Genomic DNA, 27,356 nt, shown 5'->3' with positions numbered 1-27,356 from the left:
CCTGTCTGTGTAACCTTGAGTGAGTCTATAGGCAGAAGATGGCAACTCCGTTCAGGACATAAAGCTTGGACTTATTTCCTGTTTGTGACCAATACATACAGGGGAAAAGAAGGAAGAAGAAGGGAAGTAAACAAGAGATTGGGTGAAGTGGGAGAAAATGGATTGAAGAGTTTGGTAGTGTTAATGTGTATGCGTTGTGCAAAATGACCTTATAATAGGATAAATTTGAAGATTTAGGATGTTTATAGCAAAGTTAAAATGGTTAATGAAAACTAAACCAAAAATTTAGAAAAAAATTAAAACTAATTGGAATTATTTAATAAACCTTGAAAACCAATTAAAATAAGATAAAAATGTAGAGAAGCTTCAAGTATTTGTAAGTTTGGTTAAAAAAAACAACATTTTTATTACATCTATTAAGACTCTGGATGTCTACAACACCGTGAGCCAGCTGCTTTCAAAAAGTTATCTGTTTTTATTGTAGTTTTTTTTCTTTCACAAATCTTGCCTTTGATATCTCTCTGGCCTCTATACAATAAAAAAGATAAAAAATAATTAAAAACACTAAAACGAAAAATTGAAAATAATTAAAACTAAACTGAAACTAAACTGATTTTTTTTAAGTCAAAATGAGACAAAAAGCAAAACTAGTTAGAAATGATATACAACTATAGTAACTCTGGTGTACAGGTGAAGGAAAGAATGCATCCTCCTATATATTTTACAAGAGAGCTGCAAGATGCCAGGATAGTAATTATTTTTAATCTGTCCCATTTTCCCCCCTCTTCTCACTTTCTTGTGAAACATTCTTGATTTTTGCTCTTCCTTCTTTCACTCTTTTTATGTGTGAGAGTGGATGTGGAAGTGTGTGCTGGTTGTGATGTGTTTGCCAGTCCAGGACTTTAAAGCAGTCTAAAATCCCAGTGGGAAAAGAAACCCAGGTGCAGAGTGCAGGTGGCATGGCCACTGAGACATCCTGGTGTTGACAGACCTGCCTGCGTCTCTGCCTCTCTTTCTTCTCCTTCAGGGTTTCTCTCTCACTCTCTCTTTTTTCCCTTTTTTAACTCCTCTCTCTGTTTTTACTTCACTGTCAGTTTCCATATGATAACATGTCTTCATCTACAATCCCCCCTCCCTCAAATCTATCACTTTCTTCCACAGGGCGAGAGGTGTTCCTTCTCAGTGCAGATGTGGTTCTACTTCCTGTGCGGGCTTCGCAGCGACCTGTGGGCGGTCCTTCCAGCGGAGCTGGCCAGGGATGTCCTTGGCCAGGTTCTAACAGACACTTTACAACTGCTAGTGCGAAGATATGCCAGAGCGCGGGCTTCATATAAGAGGCACCTGCAAATCAGGTATTTTATCATGCATATTACTGATAATATATACATATAAATATAACAATGAATTCTAAAACAGTAATACACCAAGCAAAGACCTACACTCCATTTTGTTTTGTTTTTTAACATTTAAATAAATATGTCGCAATCGTTTTCATTTGTCTAATTGTGGATGGACTAACTGCTGAGAAATGCTGTGATGGAAGTTAGTCAAAGTTGATAAACAACTGACTTTTAATAAGTTGAGCACGTCAAAAAAATGCAAGACTCTTATACAGTCGGCATTTTGTGCATGTCTATCCTTTAATGCAAATGTAAAAGGCAGAATCTGAGTTTGAGGAGTGGAGGCACCACCCACACATTCTAGCCCCATGCAGCACACACAGACTTTTTCCATCACGGGAACTTTTATCCAAAGGCTAGGAGCTATCGGAGGAACTCAGTTTGCTTCCACTCCAGAGTCTCTGCTCTGGGAGTCTGAAACTTTGACAGTAAGGCTTTTCTTTGGCCATCATTTCAAGAAACCTTTAGTATTTGTTTGTTCAATACATCAGTTGGAGTTACAGGAAAAACCATGCTTCAAAAATGCCACATAAAGTGAACTCTGTATTAACAAAGATTGAGTGCAATATACATGAGATGTCAATGGGAAACCTGGTTTATGATTCTGGGAGATTTGTGTGTTTCTGGAAGGACGGTTATAAAGTGTGAGCATAGGCTAAACAGATGCCTTTCCAAAGCTTTTCCAGGTCTCCCTCTTGCTATAGTGTTCACATGGGTACTCCTATGCTCCATCATCTCTATTTTATCAGTCCTTTCCCTTTTGTTGTGAGAATTTAGATCAAAGGGAAGCAAAAAAGAGGTGATGATAGATGATGAGCAGCCTTCCATAACCATTTAAGAAAGCAGATTTACTGGCATATAAGTAAAAGCAGTGGGTTGATGTAACATAGCACTAAGTTTTAGGGTGATCGCAAATCTTGCGAAATCCAAAGCCGGGACGCTTCAGATCTCAACGGTAAAATCAGAAGAAGTTCCTATTATCTAGCTGGCTGTGAAATGAGACTCGCAGTAGATAATCTTTAGGTGTTCTCAGCTTTTCAATCACATCCATTTTGTTTTTCTCTTTAAATTCACTCTTTCTGTTTCCCTCGTCCTGGAGATGTGACATTACAGCAATGTTGCTGTATGTGGAGCACCTTATGTGGAGTCTGTGTGAAGGTCCTGAGGCCTTGGTGTGCTACAACCCTTCTTCAGTGATTACCATAATAGCAGGTGGTTCAGACTGGCCATACCAAATCCACAACCTGTGTGACCAGCTCCTGACAGTCCTCGTCATTGTCACAGCACCTCTATCTTTGCTACATAGGTTGGTACAGTATGGTCATTTTTGTTATTTAATTTAAAATTTGGTAAGATGATAAAAAGATACTGCAATGTTTTCATACTTTCCATCTTACACTGTTTGAACAGAGTGAGTCAGATGGCTGTTACCACTGATTCTGGAAACATTTGTGTGGTGTGGTGTTTATTTTATTTTTTTTGTAAATGTAAACATGCTGCCATATGCAACAGGACATTTATGATAGATGCTGCGAAGGAGACCTCACCAGACCCACCGACCATTCCTGTCATACGCTGGCTAAATGCTATTAACCCCGAGGTCTTCACAGAGCAAGCTATAAGGTATACAAAATAGACCCATCTAACCATCTATCACCCATCATACAGCAGGCACACGGACAATATACATGTTCACTCTCAAATGCACATACACACTCTGGTATGCCAAGCAATCACAATCCCTTCCATCCTCCTCGTGTGTAGAGAAACATATGTGATTGTGTTTGGAGTTACAGCTGCATACTGTATGTGTGGATATATAACGTGCCACTCAAGTGTCAAGCTGCAGTTGTTGTGGTAATATAACACAGATGCAAGGTAAGAAAGAAAAACCAAATGAATGAACTACCGTTGACGCTGACAGTGAGTTTGTTGATGCTCATGGTTGCTAAGAGCTTTACACATGATGCATTGATAGCATACACACCTGAATGTGCACAATTATATACATGTGTGTACATTTGTGTCCGGTTACTGTTGTGACCTCCACTGTGCAGTCAATCATGCTTTCCCCTCACCCTTGTCTCCACCTTACTCCCCTCTCATCTGCTTCACAGCCAGAGGTGATGTCATTGTGCGCTGATGGAGCACAAATCAAACTAACCCCTGCTCCCCTGCTCCTAAGTATCAGAGAACTGAAATTAGTTTATTTTTATGACCTCTTTATTTCTTTGCTCCCACCTCCTGCCTTCATTCGAAGGCGCCAGCAGCCTGCCAGTGGCTCGTGGCCAGAACCACAGGTCCTCAACCTTTCTGGCCAAATCTCTCCCCAGTCCATTAAAATAAAGCCCATTGTTATGGTTATTCAATAAAGCAATGATAAAATCACAAAAGATCTCAATAAATCATCCAGCTGTACAGGCTAAAAAATATTTTCTGTATGTGCACATTTATACCCTGCGCTATTTATCTTGCCTGTGTGTGTGTGTGTGTGTGTGTGTGTGTGTGTGTGTGTGTGTGTGTGTGTGTGTGTGTGTGTGTGTGTGTGTATACATCTATATCTGTGTGTCTTGGTTTAGTAAGATGACCCGGTGCTGTAGCTGGATAGATTCATCAGAGCAGTTAAAAGAGGATTTCTCCTGGATTTGCGGTCTCAGTGACATCATAAATTGTGCTGTCAGACCGAGGCATAGTTTTCCTCAGTCAAGCAGCAGGGTGCACCCTGCTCTAGCCGTTTGGCTCAAATAGAATGGTTAATTTCTGGGCAGACACCCCCTGTGCTGCCTCCCGCCTCCTTGCTCTTCAGACAAACTCTGTCCATTCCTTCCATTAGATTTTATTGAGATGTATAAAGTAACATGGAGGCACACACATGTCAGCATGCTCCCACACTCGCACACATACATAACGACAAGCATAGGCTCTGAAGAGTGCACACGCACACACGCATTCACACACACCAAGGATACGGCTCATTACCCACAGCTGGCTGCAGCCTCTTGGTTATACAAAAGATGAAGGGGTGGGTACTGCTGTATATTCATGTATTTGGCTGTCTCCCAAATGTTAATTTGCTTTTAGCTGGCCAAGATTAGAGCTAATTCCTTCCCGGTGCACACTATAAGTAAGCGAGAATGAAGGCATTTGGAGACTTGGCTTGTATATGGAGTGAGTGACACTGAAGGAAGTTACCAGTGTTACCAAATATTCCCTCCAAAGCGTCATCAAAGACTTCTTTATCTTTCACTTGTGAAGCTTTTTCCTTCTTTGTTGTCTCTCACTAAGCAGACTTCTACCTCACCTGACACTGCAGAACTGTCAACTTTGTTTTCCTTCCTTCTCTCCTCCATCTCTCCCAGAGATGGCCTTATGGGCCAGGCATCTTTGGCATGTCAACTGAGGCTACTGACATCTGACCCCGGATGCAATCCCAAGTTGCTCCTTCAAATGCTGCTTTACAGAGACTGTCACCTGCCCAGAATACTCCTGGAAAATTCTTGTAAGTCTGTCGTTTTTGCATGCATACGTGGATTGTTACATGTTACTGGATAAGGGCTATAGTGTGTGTGTGTGTTGTGGACATACCTGGCTGTCTGTCTTTTCGGGGACAATTAAAGCCACGTTCTTTCATTCTTTAAAATTACATTTTTTTAATAACTCTCTGATCCCAAAGAGAACATGACAGGGAAGTGTTTACCTCTGTTTTAATTGCAGCGCTCTAATATCTTAAGTAAGTTTTATAGACCTTGGGTAAGCTCTATCCATTTTATGAAGTTATAATCAGCATCTTTGCCTTCATCATCATTTTCACCTTGGTCATCATCATCACTAAATCAATAGAGTGCAGTAATAAACACTCAACAGGCACAGGCGAAACACACGGCCTGACCTTTAAAGATTTTCCCTTCCTTCCTTTCTCCACAGTCTTCTCAACAGTCTAACCTTTAAAGACTGTTGTGCACTCGCACATTAATTCACATTATAGCGACCTCATTAATAACAACTCTCACTGTCTTGTTCTCTTGCTCGGTCTGAGTCTGACTCAGAGGCTCCGCAATGCTTCTTTCTGCATGCTGCCGTAAATCAACGCTAGGAGCGCTGACTCTCATGTGTTATCACGGTGACGTGGTAATTAACCAGGAAGCAGACAGACAGAAGGAACAGCCTGACTGAATGCCTACACTACTGTGTTGCCTCTGCACTTCCACATACATGTACATATTAGCGTGTGTTTTGAAGCACTGTTGATGAAAAAATTCTAGTGTGACTAATAGATGGTTTGGTGAATCCACGCTGTTTCAGTTAGACTTTATTATAGCTAATTCAAGGCTCTTTTTTTGTTGATGGTTCATTTTCTAACTCTTTGTACCTGCCTTATCAAAGCACACTAACTTATGAGAAAACTGGCCAGCCAACTAACAGACCTTCGCACTGTGTAATAATTTGAAAACATACCTTCTCTACATCTACAGTATCACTTTTCACATTTGTACAGCTTACCCTAAATTAGAGGTGTACAGATGCACACACACACACTCACAAACACACACACACACACACATGGCCTTTTTATTATCTTCAGCGTGTCTGCTTCCAATTACAGAGGTCTACAGAGAGGGCCCTTGTGACTGGTTGACTGGCTGTCCGGAAGATAAACAGGTGTATGCATTGGCTTCGTATCAAGGTTGGATAAGCTTAGAGACAGAGAGGAAGGGGGGGAAAAGCATTTGAGAAATCAGCATAGAAACAAAAACACATTGGAATTATTGTGTGCTGCAGGAGTAGTGGAAACTCCACAGAGATGTGCCAGCACACTGACATGTTTTTCTGAAGTCATCTGCTGCTCCATAATGGGATCATTATTATAAGGCACCTAGTTAACCTGCCATGTTATCCAGCACCCCAAGTGGAAATTAATGTTAGTCACCCCTGTTTCCTGGACCACTGCAGCCACAGCAGTGAGATCCAGAACACTCTCTCCTCAAGGACCAATTACTAGACAGGCAGTGAATAAGATGATGGTGTAATCCACACAATGCCACCTAATGGACTGATTGGAGGTCAGGCTGTTTGACCACTTTGGAGTCTACGTGTTAGATTTGTTATTGTGAATGAAAATAGCCATGAGGGATGCAAAGGGAGTCTTGGCTAGAGGGACAAGAAGAAATCAGCTTCCATGAACAGTTTGAGCACTTCCTACCTGCATGTTATTAAGGTGGCTAATGTTACTGTCACTGGGATGCTGCAGCTAATTTAGCCCTGTCATTTTAAAATAGTTCAGCATTAGTCAGAAGGAAGCCATGCTGCCCTTCATCACAGCGCCCCCTCATTGACTGCTGCGTTACATACTCTCTCCTATTCAAATGGCTGTCATCTCCCACACAGCTGACTGACAGACTGCTGGATGTCTGCCACCTCTGGAGCAATGGGCTTTTCCTCAGCAACCCCTGTCAACTTAACACACACACACACTTACGTGTAAGCACATAGAACACATATATAGACATCCATATGGGTTACACACACACACACACACACATATACACACCTCGATCCTCAGCCCTATTCTCAGACAGCAACCCCCACAAGGACACCCTGTCAAAACCCCTTCCTTTTCACTTCCTGTCTCCGTGTACTGTGGATACCACAGCCAGGGGCTTTGAAATCTGTTTCTTTTTCTGTTTTTTTATTGTCTCTTTTCCTCCATCTAACACAGATGTGGATTTTTCTTCCCCTTCTACTCCACAGCGCCTTTTGTTCACCCGTTCTGTTAACATGTGTCAGGTTGGGAAGCCTTGACATTTTCCAATGTGCTTTTGTTCACGGAAATCAAAATGCTGCTTCACAGAATTGGGTTTTGTATCTTTCTAAACCTACATCCATAAGAGTGATATTTTCTGGACTATAGTTTGTAAAAGAAAAAAAAACATTAAAAAAAAAAACCGCTGTACACTCGCCTACACACCCTTGGATGTATGTGTGGGCACGAGTGTTAATCTTTTTGTGCATCCAGTTTTTTGTGCCAAGTGGTCCAGAATATCAAGATTTCATTAATCTGCACATTTATTTGTACTGTTCACAGATGTGTGTCACCAAAATGACGCTTAATTTTTCAGATTTTTGCCAGGAGAACAGCTCAGAAATGTCTACAGAGAGCTGCAAGGCGGGAGATGATTTCATGATGTCATTGTTCAACCTTTTCTCTTGCCTGAATAATGTTCCTAAGGCCTTGACTCAGGCCCTTCAACCATACCTGGAACGTGCACACATATGGGAACATCTCTACACTCTGGCAGGTAAAGTAACAACCTTGCTGCTGTGTCCTAATATTTATCAATTGCTGCCACAATTTGGCATTGCACTGATTTCGGAATGAGCAGTTGTACAATCTCTAGTTTGTGTGCTCTAGTACTGTAACCCTGGATTCCTTTTACTTTGGAAATCAGGTGTCAGAGCTGGGAGTGACTTCATTCCAGAGTTGTGTTCTAGTAGTAGCAGTTGGAAAAGAACAAAAACGGCTGCAGATGTTCATATGTAGAACCTGGTCAGTGCTCTATGTACGGCCTATTTAGTCAGTCACAAATACACAAAAGTGGTAGTACAGAGTACATGCTTTACAGTTTTACAACTTTAGATGCACTACTGTTTTAAAGTTGGGGTTTGTAGGGCTTCTCTGACTTTCTGAGTGGGACATCTGATTTGAGGGGGCGCTACAGTTGAAAATTTCAACTAGGAACTCCTAGGATTTTCTACTTCCTACTTCAGAAGTGTGTCAAACACACTGTGCCTAAAGTATGTGTTAAAATACAGCACTTTAAATCAGGTTAGTTTTAAAATGAATAGTTCGTGATAAACTGGAGAACATGACAAATAATCATTACATGAATTTCCGAGTAGTGAATTGAAGTAAATAAATTAAAATTGCATATATTTCATATTGTGTTGGCTGCCCTCCTCCTGGTCTCTTCTGGTGTCTGGCAGTGGCTCTTTTGGGTCCTGTTTGTTGTAGGGTACTGACACTGGATCACGGTTTGTTCCAGCAGGTCCTCCAGATGTTCAATCGTTTTGGGATCTGGAGAGTTTAAAGGCCGAACGAACACCTTGGGCTGTTATTGTTCCTTACGCCTCCGTAAACAGTTTGTGCCGTTTGGCAGGGTGCCTTTGTCCTGCTGCCGTGGGGTTGTGTGCTTGGCCTGGAGCAACATTTTAGGCAGGTGCTACAGGTCAAAGTGAGAGCTACAAAACCTGATGTCTCTCAGAATATTGCATTGTAATGCGATTCAATGTTATTCAGTGCACCTTGCCAGATTTTATGTTGAGTCTAATTGGTGAATTTTTAAATACTATGGTAAATCTTCCCTCAAAGAATATCTCAATTTTATTTTCTCTAAAGGCCAGTGTTGACACTGCATGAACATGAGCTAAAGCATAAGTATACTTTTACACAGACTATAGTTATTCCCCAACTCTCTCTGCCTCTTTCTAGTGCAAGTTTTAATACAGAGCTTAATCTGAGCTCCTGTGGAGTGTGAAGCTCTTTTTAGTGGTGATTCTTATATCCTGGGTAAGTGGTAATTATTGTAGCATAAATTAGGGTGATTGGAGAAGAGTATTTAGATGAATACTGAGCAAGGGAGGGGTCGACAGAGTGAATGAAGGGGAAGAGAGCTAGAGTGTGCCGCAGAAAAATTCTCAATGTCATCCAATCAACATTTATCCTCACAGGGTAATTAGTTTAATTATTGGACCGTTCCAAATCTTTGTATTATAATTTTGGTTACAGGATACCCCCAGTGCCCCCATTTCTATTTAAACTGTACTCTGAGTTAACTCATAGATTACATTGAGAGCTTCACTATTTCTCCGCTTTCATTGACGTTTCATCACACTGTACCAGGTTGCTTGAGATCAATACACAAGTCAATACAGTTGCAGGTGGTATAGAGTCTGAGAATCAAGTGACTTTGAAAAATAGGTCTAGGTCTCACCTGCAACAGAGCGCTTGTCCTTCGAAAAGCTATATCATTTTCTGTTCCGTTCTCCTCTTTTTCTGCGGCTAAGGTTACTTATTTTGTTAGGCGTCCTTTGAGATTTCAGTGCACTTTTAGTGCCGCTTCAGTACTGTTTCTCCCGATTGTAGCCTTTGGTTTTACAGCCGGGGCTGTAGGAAGTTTATGAGTGCCATACAACTTCATACTGTAGTTAGTCTGCCAACAATATGAGCGAGATATAAAAGGGCAAACCGATGACAAACTGTAAACCTGGAGAACGTAGCAAGATTCGTGCTATCAGGCCACCTGGATTTGATCGAGAGCATCTGATTTTAGTTTGAACTTGAGTACTCACATTTGGTGCAGATATTTTAAGAGAATACCTTAACACTATATGGATTCATATAAATGATTTATGGCTCTGTTTTTTGTCATTCTTTGAAAAGTAGAGTTATTTCTTGACTTTTGATTTGTTGCTTTAAAAATAAACCCCAAAGCACAATAACTATAACATGAAATGTCAACTGGTCTAATGTGTAAGCATCCACTCTCTATTTTTTTTTATCAGTATACAGAAACATGTTCATATTCCTAGTGCAGGGATAATTAGAACAGTATAAGGAGGTTTTCTCTAAAGAAACTCATCATTCGTATCATTTTGAAAGGTTTTGACAACATATCCGCCTTTTTCTGACATAGCTAAAAAATTCAGATTAAACACAAAGTATTGATTTCAAATTTAACATTTTTAGTGCAAAGTATGTGAATTCAGTAACCTAACAAACCTAACAGTTTGTTGCTGTAACACTAACCTTGTACTTTATCTTATGCAGTTTACCAATATTTTTTCCCCAAATCTTAAAACTAAATAATAATTACGGTCTGGAGTCATTCATCTGATCTTCTTTAGCTGACTCTTGTTTTAAAAAATCTGCTTCCTTTGTTTATTATTGTCAGACACCACACGGACAGTACCTATAGTTGTCAGCTGTGTCCGGGACATAGTCACAAAATCCACCAATAGCCTTCTGCAACACCTCGTCTCCATGGTTTTGGGTTGGCAGGCCACAGAGGAGCCTGGTGCAGCCTTGTTCAAGCGTACTGTGCCAGAGAATGTCCTGGCTAAGATACCCAAGGACTGGAACTACACACCATTGGATGTAAAGGGAAAGGACACTGTTGCTAAAAGTATGCACAGACTGAGTTTTGCACATTCAAGATAAAATTCAAGGAATTTTACTAACATTTCTTTCTTCTTCTAGCTATCATATCCTTAGCAATTCAAGCATTGTCCTTCATTTTCACCAACCTGCCAATGGCTGTAGCATCCTTGCCACTCCCGATCCGCTTTCTATTCCAAGTGGCAGAGAAGCACCTTTCCCAGCATGCCCGGCAGCTGCGGTTAGTGGGCCTGTTGATCTGGGCCTTGCTGGGCTGCCTGATCCAGGGCCTAGAAGACCCAGACACACTAGAACAGATCAGTGGTCTGGCTCTGGACCGCTCAGCAAAAGACCGCCTGTCCCTGCTGGCAGAGTGCGTACAGGCGGCCATAGGCATTCAGCAAAAGGTAATGGCTGAAATTGATGTGGTAGCCACAACAGGTAGAGGGTTTAGTTAGAAATTACAAATAGTAGTGGGTTGTACCAGACCTATCATTTCTGTATATGATGACTGGCTTAATGTCTGTCATATTTTTATTCATTTGCCTTGTTAGGGTGTTCCCAAACCTTCAGTGCACAAAGTTATACAGGCCTTGGAGGAAAAACGACCAAAGTGGACACAACTGCAGCTGCAGAAGGCCCGCAAACTCTGCTCAGACAGGTAGGAGGATATGGAAAGAGGTCAACATTAGAATGGTGCCAACGGTAGCTTAAGTGCTATTTTTTTCTTAGTCCATCTTCCCTCTCATTTAGTATAGGCTACTGATGTCAGCCTCAAAATCCTTTCATAAAATTTATTTCCCCGAATGTAATTTTGTGATCGTCAAAAATAAGGGCTGACTGTCTGCTGAAGGAGGAGGTTCAAATGCATCAAACTGACTGATGGTATGTTTCGCTACTTGCCATAAGAATTACCTAGAAAAACACTAAACAAATGCAACTTAGACATGCATTTCTAATTGAGCATTCAAATTTTGATGTATCATGTAACCAAGATAATTTTTTACTGACAATCTGTATGAGTAAAATCAATGAATCTCAGATTTGTTTGTTGTGCTAAATGATGCACATGCTTGACTGAATGAACTGCAGTGTGGACTGATGGGAAAACAGCTTTCGTTTTTGGCTGATCTGTGACCTTTGGCGTTGCATTTTGCTGCTTGTTCCCAGAAATGTTGTCTTCTGGTCGCTCACTTAATCATAGCAAACTCCGGACACATTCATCCTCATATAAAGTTGATTCAGTAGCGTAACCATTAAAAAAAAAAAGAAATAAATAAGGACACTGAATAGATTATGACCAGTTCTAGGAAATGCTGTCTGTTACAGTGACAGGAAGAGGGGGTAAGTGCAGAGAAAAAAAGGCAAGAGACGAGGCGGCTGAGGGGTGGTGAGGGGGTGGAAAAGTGAAAGAAGAGTGATTATGTATCACCTGTCGGAGGCATTCAGTGGGATCATTACTATTCATTAAACTAACCTTCACAGGGAAGTGACGCCTGGCTTGTAAACAATCAGAATACAGTGTCAGAGAGAGAGCGAGGAAGAGAGAGAGGAAGGTTGTAATAACTCCAAAAACAACTGGCACTTCTCTTACTGGCATCCCGTGCGCACACACATTCAGAGTAAACGCCTTCACAAAAAACATTTGGCCCTACACGATCCCTCTTCAGTTCCTTCATCTTTACCTTCCTCTTTTCCTTTCCTAACTGTAAACCACTACCACCACCCCCTCCCCAACAGCACCCACCTTGTCTTTGCAAAGTAATTTGTAGAGGGGAAGATTATTGTTCTCCATCATGGTGACCCTGGCTGGGCTGACGGGATGCATACACAGATGAAGATGAATGCAGTTATTCCTTGGTGGAGGTCTGCCTCTTTCAGGGCACATTGGCCCTAATGACATGATTGATAGGCTGTCCCAAATCCAGAGGGGCCCTCATTAATCACTCTGCTGACTGAATCCAATCATCTGCTTCACCTGCACAGTGATGGACAGGAAAGGATACAGCGCAGGTGCTGACACGGATGCACAGCCACCATCACCGACAACACCACCGCCAGGGCGCCGGGCAAAAGAATGAGGCGATGTATATGGACGAGACGGGACTCCTCTTCTTTTGCAACTCTCAATGTCAAACAGCCAATGGCTGGCTGACAGGCGACACCGTTTCTGCCACTTTATAATTACAAACGTGAGGAGAGAGAGAACAATGACAGGGAGTGTATGTGAAAGAGAAGATTTGATGGACGGTAGTGTGATACCCATCCATACAGGAAGGGCAGGAAAACGGTGCCGGCATTCACCTGGGTTGGGAAAATACAAGCCTACGGACCTTGACATACAATTACATACAAGCTTCATACACACACGCACTCCAGTCCAGTGCAACGGCATCCTTTGGTTAAAATGTCTCATGTATCTCATGAATTATAATGAAAATAGTGAAAATGATTTTGGTATTTCTTGGTCATTTTCACCACAGAAGATTTGACTGGTCTGATTGGTTTTCAGATACTAGAGCAAAATGTAATTTTTTTTCTTTGCCAAGACTTACATTTTGAAGTTCTTTTGCCTTGTGAAGTAACTGAATAAAAAAAAACCAACTTTAATTTTAATACAGTTAATTTTCCAGTCATAGCAATTTCTAAATTGTAGCCCAAATTCCTCTCCAAACTCGAAGATACTTCCTTAGCCAGAGGTGGTATTCAAATATAAGCCGACACCCTGCCTCCTTCTGCTCCTCTCATCTTCTATGTTCTTCACTCTGGGTTTTTTCTTTGTGTTGTCTTTACTAAGTTCTCCTCTTCCCATCTCTGTTTCACTCACAGTGTATTTGAACAAGGAAGCGAGAGAGGAGTTGCTGCAGCTGAACTGACTGAGCAGAAAATAGGCCTGATGCTGCTGGAGGTCTGCCACAAAGCAGGTGGCAGCAGCTACCTGAGGCAGATCTATCACATCATCCAAGGCAATGAGGTAGGGAAGTACTTGCTCTCCCCAGCAATTAGGTGGCTGCTGGCCTGAGGCCGCAGGCTGTTCAGGAGGGGGAGACAGAGGGAAGAGGGCTGCTGCTTGTGTGCAGTCTGCTTGTTCTGATCGTCTTTTGTTCAAGTGACCTCAAGGGTGCAAACCTACAGTGATTTCCAGTGTAATACACTCACCTCACATAGAGCAGAGGAAGCCTCGTGGAGTTACTAGACTCTGTGGAAAGCTTTTTGGAAGAGATTTCAATGAGGAAGAACATCCCTTTAAAACTCAAGTGGAAGTTATTTTATGAAATTTACTTCAAAAACTATTCTTCTAAAAGTCCCCAAATCGATTAGATTTTATTAGCCTATTGTAGCTAAAGTTTTCTGATGTCTAAAAAAGATCTTTGGTGGTTGTTGAAAAGCTAAAAATCATATTAAGTTGTTTTAACTGGTCTAGTAACACTTTTTTGGAATGTTGCCGTTTCCTGTCCAATGAAAATCAAGTTGAAAAAGCAAAACATTAAAGGTACAGTAAATATTTTTTTGAGATGACTTAATAGAAAAAGAGAATACTGTACTCATAAATAGTTAGTGTTAGTCCAACAAATTGATGCATTCTCATACACTTACGCCATGTTGCCATGCCATCTTGAAAACTTGGACGTCCTTCCACCTAATTGTGTTTTATGGATGCTGCTAACTGAAGTTGGGGCTCTATAACGCACAACAGCAGTTGTTGATGTGTAAACATCAACAACTGCTGGTTATAAGTTAACATTATGCCAGCTTGGCTCGAGTGTCCTGAAATGTACATAAACAGTTTGATTGCATTCTCACATTATATGTGAATTTTGTGTCTGATTCCATTCATTTTTAAATGAATACTGGACAGTATTCAAAAGTTTGCAATGGTTATTAACAAGCCTATCACAAGACACAAATGCTATTTTTGTGGGTTTTTTCCATCTTTTTTTTTTTTCTATCGGTCTCTGAAGTCGCTTGTGTATTTCTGTAATGAGCACACCATCCCAGAGAGTTCGTAGTGCTGCTGGGAAGACTGTTAACCCTATCCATTCTTCTGAATGCAAACATGTTAGTTTTTCTAGCATGAAACAAGGACATGACATACTACAACTAAATCTTAAAAACTTTATTCTTCATGCTAAATGAAAAGGATATTAATTTCTTTAGTTTTAATTTATTTTTAATGCAACACTTCTTTGACATTTAGTCTTAAGACTAATATGATTAATATAACTACCTAAATTAGCCTGGTTATTTATTTTTTACATTTAGATAATTTAGATAAATTGCATTACCAGATCTCTTTACCTTTCTCTGTCTAGTTGGAGTTCATAATCTGTATCTAATAGGATCCAGCATGGACATGTAGAGTATGTGTTTTGGATGTTTTTGAAGTGTTAACACATATAACTCTGCTCGGCAATTTGAGAGAATGTGAATGGGAACCGCAAGAATCAAGAGTTGTCCTTCTGGCAGCTCCAGCGTCTCTACCCAGCCAAGGTCGAGGCAAGAACATGCAGGTCAGGGACAGACTGGGTTGGTGGTGAGGTGAGGGAGGAGGAGGTCCAGAGGCCATGTCAAGCTGACGGATGGGAATATACCGAATTCACACCAGGATGCCTATGTGTGCATGAACACACACATAGAGTCATAGTGTACAAAGACTCATTGCTATATGCTGGACCTATTGTGAGACACATGCATTACAACTACAGCAAAGGTTACAGAAACAGCACCAGAAAGTGCACTAGTGTAAAGAAAACCTGTTTCTCTTTCGTTCCATCTGTACATATTTTGTTTTGATATGTGTTTTTCATTGCTTTATTCATTCACTGAAATATGGCTCAGGGTGGAGCCATACACGTAAGTAGACGCTAAAACTCCACTAGACTCTTTATTTGTTTGGTCTGTTCGATCGACTTTGAGTTTAGTTATTTTACTTATACAAAACCTTTTGGCCTCACTCTAGTTGTCAGACTTTTTCTTTACAGCTTATTTATTATCAGTCTTATCAATCACATTGCATCCGTCTCCTGTGTTTCTCTTCTTCCATCCCACCCTCATAACCTGCTTACAGGAACTGCTGATGTCTAAACTGAGTGGAAGCTCAGACTTGCCAAATGATCCTCCTCTTTTTGTGAAGTTTGATCTTGGCCCCGAGAGTCATGTTGGAGGTGCCCGTTTCAATCCTCTCCACCAGCTTGACCACATTGGCAAGAAGAAGCTGGATCAGGTGTGTTAAGCCTTTTAAGGTTAACATTGTATTATATTCTGGTAGCAAATAAGTGTTTAAAACTTGTTTTAGTTGTGTGAAACATCTTTGATATTCATGTGAACTTTTTCCAGTTTTCAGACTTTGTACTGTGTGGGTGTACTTGTGACATACAGCGTGGTGTCATTATAACTTTCACCGAGGCCGGAAGCTTAATGTTGAAGGTTAGAAGCTCTTTGTGTCTCTAGTGAACTGGATGCTGTGGTAGTCTCTGAAGTTGTCAGGTCTTTCTGGGGCTTGGCTTTCCTATTCCCCTTAGGTTGCTGTCTTTTTCCGAGCAGGAGTTAGGCTGGCAGGAAGAAAAGAACGCCGAAGAGGTGAAAAGATGAGAGAAGTTTTTTTTTTTTTTCTCTTTTGTAAAGAAGTGAGTAATGTTAAAGGAGAGTGCAGTCTTAAAGTGCACTTCTTTGGGGCTTTGAACCATGTAGCCTCTTATCCTGAACCTATCCCCAGGAGTGTCACCATGATGTTCATTTAATTGTTAGGTTTTTTGTTCTCCATATCAGGGTTGAGTCTACCTACAGGTAACTCACTGTAAGAGTTGCTCGCTTTCCCCCTCATTTCCCCTCTATTACTATGGTATCCCCCACTGTTAGGAGAGATACAATGGTACTTATAACACTTACAGCAGTAAGTATTTTCTCAAGATAGGCCTGTGTGTTTCTGCTTTCTTTTTTTAAGGATTAGAATTATAACTTTAATATTTATATTATTAGAGTTGAATACAATTCAGTTTTATTTGTACAGAACCTATTCAGTCAACAGTCACATCAAGGTATTTCATATTGAAAGGGAAAGACCCTACAATATTAGAAACCTCCAGTAATCAGAGGTTACCACTATGGGTAACCACTCGGCAACAGTGGGAAAGAAAAACTCCTTTTTAACAGGAAGAGCCCTGCAACAGAGTCGGGATCAGGGAGGACCAGCCATCTGCTAAGATCAGTTGAGGGTGATTAGAAAGAGAAGAAACAAAAAGGGAAACATAGAGTGATAAATACAGAACATAAGCTATGAAAAAGATAAAGATTTGTATTTGTGACTCTTATATTTGTCCCTTATAGCAGCTTCAGTTCTTGCTGTGGCTTTTCAAGAACATTAGTCCCATTTAATTTCTAAGACTTGGCCTGTTTTCGGCTTATCACAGGAGGCTGCATAGCTTTGCATAGAAACACCCTATTAAGAGAATGATTAAAATGCCTTCTCCGCTTCAGGTGCCTGTGTTGTTTGTCAAATAAAATGGAGGGAGGAGGAAAAAGTTACACCCATCAATCACAGATGAGGAAGAAGCAGAGGGGGGGTCGGATGGATGGATGGAACGAGTAGAGTTCTCCTCCTTTTGTCAATAAAACTCAGCCTGGAGTTAAGAGTGACATTTTACAATCAAAGCAATCTGATTTTTATTTGCTTTCCCAATATGGTGATGGTGCCAGGTGTGTGTGTTCCCTGTTCACATCCACACGCGCGCGTGTGTGTATTTTTAAAAAAGAGTGAGAGTTAGCAATAGAGGGAAAGAAAAGGAGAAGGGAAGGTGGGGGGTTGGCAGAGTGCCATTGAAGATGGAAAGAGGAAAAAAAAGGCATAGCAAGAAGAGTAACGACTCCCTCCAAAAATTGATTTATCTTTCTATAAATGATGGCTACATCCCCCAAATGGATTTATAAATTAATTGCTGTCTTATTGGAATAAAAACCTTCTTGTGCGGACATGATTGATCGCCTGATGTCGGTGGCCTGCGCTGGAGACCCCCCTCCTCTTTTGTTAGTGGGTCCCAGCTGGAGCGGTAATGCACTGATGGTATTAACCCTGATTAATAACTAACAAACGCTATCCTCATACATCAACAGAGTGCTGTGGTCGACTGGGCATGGGACTGGGCAAGGCTGCTCCCAGCCTATCAGGGCATGAGTCGGGTCACCTTCAGAGCTCTGCTGGCCAACAGGTAAAACATTTCTGTTGCAATATATGTATTTTTATGTGTCTTTTTGTGTTTCATTTGTGCAGTCATTTTGTGAATTACTCGCCTTAGTACAGACCTCAGATGGTTTTTATCAGCGTATAAAGTTTCATTTTCCCGATTGTGTCTTCTATAATGCGGGCTGTGCTGTGGAAAGAAATCTTTGGAAAGAGGATATTGGAGTGCTATCATATACCATGTGCGCTGAATGGAGTGGATCAATGAAATCCTCTCTGTGAATGCATGTGTCACTGACTGCACAGACACAATTTTTGGTAATTGAGTAAGGCCTGCTTATTAGGTACTTTTGAGACCTTGGGGTTGGTACATAAAGATGGATAAAAAAAAAACAGGCTGGTTCGGATTTTTGTGTCATCTGATTGAAGTTTTTCGCCCAAGTCCACCACTCCTGTCCCATCCTCTCCTCCCCCTCCCCTCCTGTTTTACTCTGCAACAGGCATAAATATTTATGCAGGTATGTGACACATATTAGATTGCAATACTTCAGGCTGTTCCCTGTTCTCCATTCACAGCTGTCACGCTGCCAGCTATCAGGGAGCTATGGGGCTACTGCACCTTGTCTCCACACCTACGCCCAATCCATTCTAAATCACTGCCATTGTAACACACACACACACCTTTCTAACAAAGGGCAAGCTCTGCATCTGCCAAGGACACGGGCCTAATAAGGGTGAAGTACTCAGCTCTGTGCTACGCTGTGACGAGCTTTGTCGCCTCCATGCCTCTACCCCCTCTTCCCACACCCACATACACATATTCTATTCTTCCGCCCCTTATACGCTGCTTTGTTGCATGCTAAAACAGATACTGTCATTGCTTGACTGAGCCAAATTAGTGTTTCAGCATTCATGAATAGAAACTGAAAGAAGAGGATATGAAGTCCGATAGGAAGAGACATAGAAAAAGAGGGTCTGGACTTGAAGTTTGAGATTGTGAGCGACACAGAGAAAAAGCATATCACTTCTGACAAGGATTCAAAAAGTGTGAAGATGGGAGTGGGAGGGGTTAAAGGTTATATAATTCACCCTAATCTCATAGTATCAAAGTGTCTGAGATTCTGTCATCTGCCTCATTAGCCTGTCTTTGTTGGGCCAGAGGAACAGATTTCATGGAGGATTTGGAGAATGGCTTTGGTTCAGCACAAGTTGCTCGCACAGAGCAGGAAGTTAGTTTCATGGACTGGCGACATGTAAGCTGTCAAAGTTTTTCTCAGATCAATCTGTGACTCAGAAATATCCCTCAAGCTATAGAAGGCCGTTCATGGGATAAGCACACTGATGTCTCATCCACTGATCCATTTGTTAGTGTAGATAAGGAACACTTTCTGCGTAACCACAGGCCGAAGCGCCTTCGGCTGTTTTCACTTCACAACAATTACTCTTTCACTGCTTCCAGTTGCTGAAAAAGCCACAGCATATCTCACCCTCTTGATGATTTTAATAGTAATGTTTCTACCCCGTACAGTATAAAAAGTCCTCTTATTGTGACCTTGTTGTGAATTTCTACCTTCTAACTTTTAGTCTCCTTGAATGACTTTTTCTTCCTGTACACAGTCAATATTTTTTTCTGCTCCCGGGCTGTGTGACTTAGCAGTGTGGCCCATTGGCCTCCTATATATTGTGATAGTGGCAGGACAGTTATTGTGCCTAGGGTTTATATCACATTCTAATGGAGCAAGGCTATGAGTTAAGGGGCGGTAGGCTTTTAAACCAGGGCTGTTAAATCACTGTTCAGATGACTTCATTAGCAGAGCGGGACACATGCTGAGACACTATGTCGGCACACACACATGCGTATACATACACTTTCACCCTGCTACCTTGACGGTGTAACGCTCGGGCCAGACAGGAGGGAGAGTGGATTTATACAGATATGTGTGTCCTTCTTTGTCACCTGTCACTTCAGTTCCCTTGGCATGATAGCTCATCCATCATCTACAGATTGAGCTTTTCAGCAGAAACCAGACTGATTAATACTACTGAAGGACCCCCAGGGTTGACTATATGACCTGGCTTCCTGGCAGACTTGATACATTAATGGGCAGATGGATTACTTATGTAAAAAAACACTTGTTTTCTGACTAAATGGTGGGTTGGCTTTGTTAAATACGTTGTTACTGTTAAAAACAATGTAAGAAGCAGTGATTAGTGGATGTGTTTGATGGAGTACTGCCTGGCAGGGTCAAATTTTGATTGTTTGTCTGGGAAACTGACCAACCTGTTGGTTCTTGGCCAGCTGTGATAAATGATAGGCCTCAAAAACCTATTAAGGAAGGCTAACTGCTTTGCTAAATAGATATTTTTTTTACTTTACTTGCCTTATTTTCCCCCTTATTATATGGATGGATGGGTGGCTCTGAATTCTACTTTTGCAAAATCAAAAGATCCCTGTTTTAGCTCCAGGAGGAGACACAAATCCCTTGTTGGATGCATCAGGAAGGACATCAGACATAAAAATCAAACATGAAGAGCTACCTGCTGTGGCAACCCTTTGTTAGCAGCTGAAAGTACCTCTATTACATGGATGGACATCTTTATAGACACTGATGTGCAGCTGACTTATGATAGGCTTATACCAGAGAAACAACACAACAGCAGAACTAACTAGTAAAATTCAGCCACCCTAAAGTTTTCAGTGTCTTCCTTTATCTCTAACAGATTTAAAGTTTTTGCATATGGAAAAAAAAGTATCTTCCTTACATGCTCATATATACTTAACATTTCACCTTGAACAAACTGTACTGAATGCATTTATATTAATTTCCATGCATTACGAATTGAAATTTGTCTAGGTTGTCTCATTCCTTGACTTCAAGTTATGAACCGCTCTTTGTTACAGAAGCGTTGAGTCAAAGCACTAAGTGCTTCAACTGATGCTGAAGTTTCTCTTCAGCGAATAGATTGCAAATGGATAAGTCAACTGCTTTGTCCTTGGTCGCACTTTCAAATCCCCTTTTCTTTAGTGAACACTTGTAACTCTGTCTGAGCGTACTTTTATACAAAACAATTAAAAAAAAACACAGCTCAGGCCCTTTGTAGGTTGGAAATAATGCCAGGAGTGCTGACCCTTCTCTTTCTTCTGTGACTCTGATTGTGTCCCAAGGCCTTCGAGTGCTACGGTCTTTTATGTCATTTTTCTTTTCCATCCGTGGAAAAATGAAACAAGTCTGAAAAAGTGTCATGTGTTGCAACAGACAAAAGTCACATTTTAGCTGTCATCTGCTAAGGTGACTTTTTGAAACAGTTTCCTTGCACCTATATGTCAGAGAAGGTCCCCTGACCTGGTTGTTAAGGGGTAGCCAAGTATGAGAGATGAAGCCTCATGTGTCACTTGGCACTCTTCCACTCCATCATAAGGATCTAATATCGTCCAAGGACATTCATGCTTAGATCTGCTAGTTCTACTGCTCCGGGTACACGGTCTTAAAATCAGCGTGGAGCAATAGAAAGACGTCATGCGTTGGCCCGCAGTAAATTCAGAGTTAGATATACTGTAGCTGTGCTATATTTAGACCTTATTTTCTGAGTAAGCACTGCTCGGTACGATTTTATTACACACGCATTGACAGTAAAAGGGTACTAGTAGTATTGACCTCTAGATTTGCTGGCTTAATATAGTTAGCTACAGTATAACTACTGAACACTAAACCATTTTCTCTGAATTGTCTCATTGTTTCTGTTACCCCTCTGGTCTATAACAATAGCAGTTTGTGGAAAAATGCCAGTCTGTGGCATTCTCTTGCTTGAGCGGCTCCTTAAATTGCGGCGATAGACGCTTGTGCTTTCAGGAAGTGGGCAATCGCCATCTGTTCCTTGGCGCTGCCATATGGCGGGCCTTTTTCTCAGGGAATAAAATAAAAACAAATATGTCAGAACGTTCGTCTTTCTCCACGGACGCTGATCAACCTGGGGAGAAGCTGGATCTCAGTGTGTCTGGATTAATGGTCTTACTTTACGCTTCAGGGAATGAGTGAGTGTACGCTCGTCTTTGTGCATTTGTGTGAGCACGTGTGCATCTTTTTGTGAGGGCATGCACGCACTAATGCACATTTGTGTACCTGGAAGTATTTCTCAAAGCATTTATCTGACTTTAAGGGTGATGGTACCGTACCGTTTTGAGCAGTTGGTTGCCCTAGTCTTGGAAGCATTAAACAACGCAGGAGAAAAGAGCTTCAAGGTTAGCCAGAGTGACATTTCACGGCTGCCGCTGCCAAAGAAACAAGAAGAAATGCTCTCAAGCCATCATCAGACTCTCCATCTTGCGAGGCCACGAATTCAAAAGACTTGTCACTTTTGAAAATCAGGAGAGTGTGAGGTGTCATTGAGGAAGGGCTTCTTTCTTCTCTCGTAGATCTCCTTGGGTGTCCTCTCTACTGACTGACAGCTTGGGATGGGAGTTTGTGTTGGTGGAGACAGAATACATCTTTTGTCTGCTTGGTTATACATGGCGTGTTTTGTCTTCGCTACCCCTGGACAGCACTGACACATTGAGGTTTTCATTAGCCGTAAGCAGGTGGTGAAGAAGAGGGACGAGCTTATGCGCATCACTCTGTTCCCATCCCTGCTTGTGTGCATCTGCACTGCACCAGCTTGTATACTGTAAGCATATCACAGAGGGCGTACATGTGTCGGGCCGCGTGTGTTTGAATGTTCAACATTACATTTTTAGCGTGTGTGATACTTGGAGGTTTGCTCCAAAGGCGAATAAATCAGTGATGCCTGGGATAAGGCCGTGGCCCCTCCTCAAACTGCACAGACAGGCTGAGAGGCTCATTAATCAAACGGCCAGTCACAGATGTGATGGCTTCCACACAAACCGCCAGCAGACTGTGAAAGTCACATCCAACAGAGTCAACTGTCAGCCAGGCAGGCAGGCTGCACTTTTCTGCTCTCTCTCTCTCTCTTTCCCCCTCTGTTGTATTAATCTCTCACTCTCCCTTTACCTCCTCTCACCTCCAGCATGATGCCTCAGTGTGATACATTTGAAATATTTGTCTTGTCCCTCTAAAAACCATCTCGAGGGTCGAGAAAAATCCATGTTCTCAGAGAGTGGTCATGGTCAAACCATTTTGGGGACACAAGACATCAGTCATTACTGCACAATGCTCTGTTCTCTGAATTTACTTACAGCATAGGTAAACACTGACCACACCACTTCAGATTATCTCCTAAATTACATGAATCCTTGTTCATTCCCTGAATAAAAGTTGATAATCTGGTAGAATATTATGGAATATGGTGCAATTTGTTAGGTGAGTCAGTGTATTCCTTTTAGTATTTTGTCAGTATCTGGAAATTCCAGGTACACTTAGGACTATCATGAGTACCCTCTTCATGGAAATGCTGGCATGTGCAAAATATGTTTTCCCATTTCTTTTGGGTTATTATGTCACAAAACTTTTCTGCAATCCCAACTCCGAATGGGTTTAAATTAGTTACAGTTATTACCAGTAATTTCTATAATATTGCTACTCATCATCATAACCCTCGCTTTCACGTTGGTTATTCCACACAGCAAGCTGAACTAGATTATCCTGTTATCCTTTGTCAACTTACTGTACCTGACGTTGCTTAAAAAAAATGCATTTTTTATGTAATTTAATTGTATAAATAGCAATCTCTGTGACTGTTCCAGCTTCAGACTTTGGATGGATAAATAGTTGGAGTGACTCTAACACCAGAGCTAAATGAAAATGCTGCTTAATCTACTGAAAAGCCCTCCCAGCACAGATAGAAATGCTGGATGGAACAAGGACAAGACAAAGCCACCCTCTCCTGATTAAAAATGGCAACTCCCAAGGCTCCTCAAACACACTGGGGTATTTGATGCTGCAAATAAAGACTGTATTCCACATGCTTTTGCTGTCAGAATGGGAAATGGTGCAGAAGGGAAGGAAATTCTCTTGTTATGATGCCAGGTTTTTGGAGAATTACACCATCATAGTTGGAGCCCTGCAAGATTTAACTACATCTGACTACACAAGGTCTATGGGCAGCTTTTTAAACAAAGTTTGACTGAACAGAGAAACAGCCATTTTTCAGCGATGTGGCTTCTTTTTTTTATCAAGTTTTCCAATTTTACTTTTTTCCAGTGTAAAAAAAAATAAAAGAGAAATGTTTAAGCATGTGAAAGCAGGCTTATATTAGCGTTACTAAAATGAGATATGCACGATATCTCATATCATCTCAATGCCAGCTGAGCTTTTTCACATTGCATTGAGATCAAATGTCCTCAGACATTGTGAGCTTTGCACAGCTGTAAAGAATGCTGTCATTAACTGAAAAATAAATACTTCTACAATACCAAAACAAAAGTAGTAACATGCTGCAGTTGTCACTGGATACTTTATCACACTTGCAGCCACCATGCATTTTGTTACTGCACCTGACTTTGCCAGCTTTGGATCAAGTTTGTCTTTGGATTTCTAGCATGTCCACTGGGTATTTGTTTTGGTGAGCTCTGTCAGCGAAATAACTCCATGTTTTGCCCTTGGAACCAGTTTTGTCAACCAGTTTAGATGAACTGGGACTCGGTTCAAGACGTGGTGGACTGTTTGACACTGTTGCCATGTTTCCTGCTGATTTACTGAAATGACTTTTTAGCTGACTGCAGCAGTCCATTGTCAAGAGCCAGTTTGTGACCGTCTGTTCCAGTCCATCATTGTATGCGTTTCCATCCTTTTTACTATTCCATGTGCCATCTTTATTCAAATCCTCTGGAATTGATACCGAGTTAGCCTCTAAGCTTGCAGAATGTGTTTGGTTGTGTGGTTAGTGTATTGGAGGATACATGGTGAAATTAAAGTTGAAATGAAAAATGTTTGGCATTTTGTCTTTTATGCACAAGTATGTCAACTAAGAAAGTATATCCACTAGTGGTGGTCTTGTACTTGTTAATGATTAAAAAACTAACTGTAAGGCACAACATAAACATGCAGTGTATACACATTTCTAGATCTGGATATATTTTTTTTTCATGTATGTGCCCAGAGACCATTTACTTAGAAAAGTGTAAGAGAAGACCCCGGACCTCTATAAAGCCAGTGCAAGATAGTAAATAAAAGAGCATCATCTAAATGCTTGAACAGGTTTGTGCAAGTTTGTGTGCCCTCCTGTGTGAGGCTATGTAGTGAGGCGGTGAGAGGTTTTTTCCATTTTTTTGGGGGGGTGCATCACGAGGTTGTATCCTGTCGCCAGGCTCATTAGTCCATCAGAGGCGCCCAACCAGCCCCAGCCAATCGTTGCTCTCGACTTGGCTCTGCCATTTGCATGTGGTCTAGGAAGAGATAATTAGAGGGATCTCTGCCTGTCACTGTTAATCTGGGACTTAGTGAAGGGCTGTGACGCCGACACGCTGATGGACTGACACACACACACACACACACGGTGTCATATGAATTTGCACACTCACTCAGATTCACAGAAATTCTACGTGGAAACACAGTGCCTACCTCCACACGCTAACATGATTTGCACAGTTAAACACTGTTAAGCTGTGGATAGGACTGTTAGTTTTTTTTTTAATGCTCTCTTTTTGATTTGTGACTAGTAGAGTGGTCTTTTTGTTGTATTTCTTATCTCTATTAATGCTGCGCATTACACTAAAGTACATCAGAGTTCCTTCCCCATTGGTGTGATATGATAGCATGTTGACTCAGTGACTGTTTACACCAGTTGTACTATGCTGTTGACACAGGGTTTAGATCCCTGTTCAGATAGACTGTGCTTGTTGCTTCCCAAACAGACAGAATGCTCAGTAAGTCTTTTGAACAAGCCCAGCTGTCAGCCCTATATACAGTACGTTCACACACACACACACACATCAATACACTCACATCCTAACAAACATGCACATGCGCTCATGCACTGGCAGGTCCCCAGCTACACACACACTGAGAACACACACACGTCGCTGATTGGCAGGCCTCCTGTTTCCCCATAATTCCGACTGATTTATCCAATCAATCTTACTCGGAGAGCTGCTAAAGCGTTGACTAATATTAAGAGTAGAACATGCGACAATTAAAACATCCTTCAGGTAATTACAGAGCTGGTTTAGCAGCAAACAACTGAAGCATTTTATACATTCAGCATGTTGCCTGTGTGTTTTATTTGTACCTGTTTGATAGTTAATCGGGGGAAATGAGGTACATCTGTGAATGTTACCGCTTTTTAATGCACGTGCCGCATAACATCGCATCGTTAGCTGAACGAGTCTATGCAAATATTGACGCTCTTCACCTAATTAAGTGCTATTTTATCCTGCACAAGAAAATCTTGCGTAAAAAAGACTGGATAGATGTGCTTATTACCGCAAAGCCTTTTTCCAAACCAAGTGACAGCAAGTTCTTTTCGAGCACTGGGGGACTGCTAAGCTAAATGGTGGATGTTGAGGAAGTGCGTGAGTACCATTGCTGACCTCATCTGTCCTGCTCTGTGACCTTTTGTCACCACTGATGGCACATAATAGTTGACACTTGACTTTAGGGGCTCTTTAAGTGCCAAGAGTGGCCTGGGCCCTGGGTACATATTCTAATGCCATCATCTCTGTACTCTGTGAGAATACCCTTTGTACAGGAGTCCTCGCTACACATGTTTTCACTTTTTCTTTCTGAGCTTTCTGAGCTTTCTTCGCCATTCTCCCTCCCTCCCTCCTTCCCTCTTTTTTCTCTTGTTTCCAAAAAAAGACACATGCGGTCACACACACAGCAACACTCAGACCCACTCAGACATGCTTTCGCTGAATTGAAATGGTCTGTCCCGCCCTTCTGCCCCTCTGCCATTTAAGGCAAGCACAGAGGTGCACTTGTCTTGACACTTGTCTCAACAAATCTATAGACAGCCAAAAGGACTATTCCAGCTGTTATCAAACCACTCTCTTCATGCCTCTCCTTTCCTCTTTTCTACTCTGTGTCATATTTAGATACAGCACCATTTTCCCACCTTCACCACCTGGACTCTATACTGTACGTATGGAAAATTACAGTGACGGGTGGGTATTATGTATATACCCACTGACTCGGAGGTTATTTATTGAATCCTTCTGCTCCATTCTAATTTGGGAATGTAGTATATTATATAGGTCACCTGAAAACTGTAACTGTACTTAAACTAACACTTGCTTTCAGGAGATTTGGGCAACCATTTCACAGCTATTGTAGATTTAGACTTTTGACAGCATCAGCTAATACGCATATGACAAAGGTTATAAAAGCCTTTGCATTCTTACAGCTTTCTGTAATAAATACCTTTTTATATCAAACATAATTTCCTATCTTAGAAGATATATTTTTTACATTTTGTGTAAATTTTGCATAAAATGTCAAATGTCCGTGCTGTCTACTGCAAAGAATAGCCACTCATCTTAACTAGTACGTTGATAAACATTAAAATATACAAATATATTTCTGTATTTGTCTCCTGCGATGTATATCGGTGTACAGAAGGTCCAAGCACCCTAATCAATAAGAGGAATCAAATAGCAAATAAGCAGTTATTATAGATTTAAAATCACTTCCAGCTCAGAACAAGGTGTTGATATCCACTGCTTGTTATGGGTCAGTCT

General features: G+C 41.3%; 1 protein-coding gene across 1 annotated transcript in view; it reads left to right on the top strand.

The window, feature by feature from the left end:
* kiaa0825 (KIAA0825 ortholog) overlaps nucleotides 1-27,356 on the top strand; it is a 115,155-nt gene that overhangs the window by 34,562 nt on the left and 53,237 nt on the right. Inside the window, exons 12-22 of the mRNA XM_005722417.1 lie at nucleotides 1,162-1,352; nucleotides 2,500-2,706; nucleotides 2,913-3,023; nucleotides 4,760-4,899; nucleotides 7,517-7,696; nucleotides 10,349-10,579; nucleotides 10,654-10,958; nucleotides 11,106-11,212; nucleotides 13,381-13,525; nucleotides 15,620-15,775; nucleotides 17,662-17,756. Coding sequence (XP_005722474.1) covers nucleotides 1,162-1,352; nucleotides 2,500-2,706; nucleotides 2,913-3,023; nucleotides 4,760-4,899; nucleotides 7,517-7,696; nucleotides 10,349-10,579; nucleotides 10,654-10,958; nucleotides 11,106-11,212; nucleotides 13,381-13,525; nucleotides 15,620-15,775; nucleotides 17,662-17,756 — 1,868 coding nt within the window. The remainder of the gene's footprint in view (nucleotides 1-1,161; nucleotides 1,353-2,499; nucleotides 2,707-2,912; nucleotides 3,024-4,759; nucleotides 4,900-7,516; nucleotides 7,697-10,348; nucleotides 10,580-10,653; nucleotides 10,959-11,105; nucleotides 11,213-13,380; nucleotides 13,526-15,619; nucleotides 15,776-17,661; nucleotides 17,757-27,356) is intronic.

Source organism: Pundamilia nyererei, unplaced genomic scaffold, assembly GCF_000239375.1.
Source record: "Pundamilia nyererei isolate P.nyererei 1_Seehausen unplaced genomic scaffold, PunNye1.0 scaffold00006, whole genome shotgun sequence".
NCBI classification, from domain to species: Eukaryota; Metazoa; Chordata; class Actinopteri; order Cichliformes; family Cichlidae; genus Pundamilia; species Pundamilia nyererei.
This window is presented reverse-complemented; position numbering and strand designations above follow the sequence as displayed.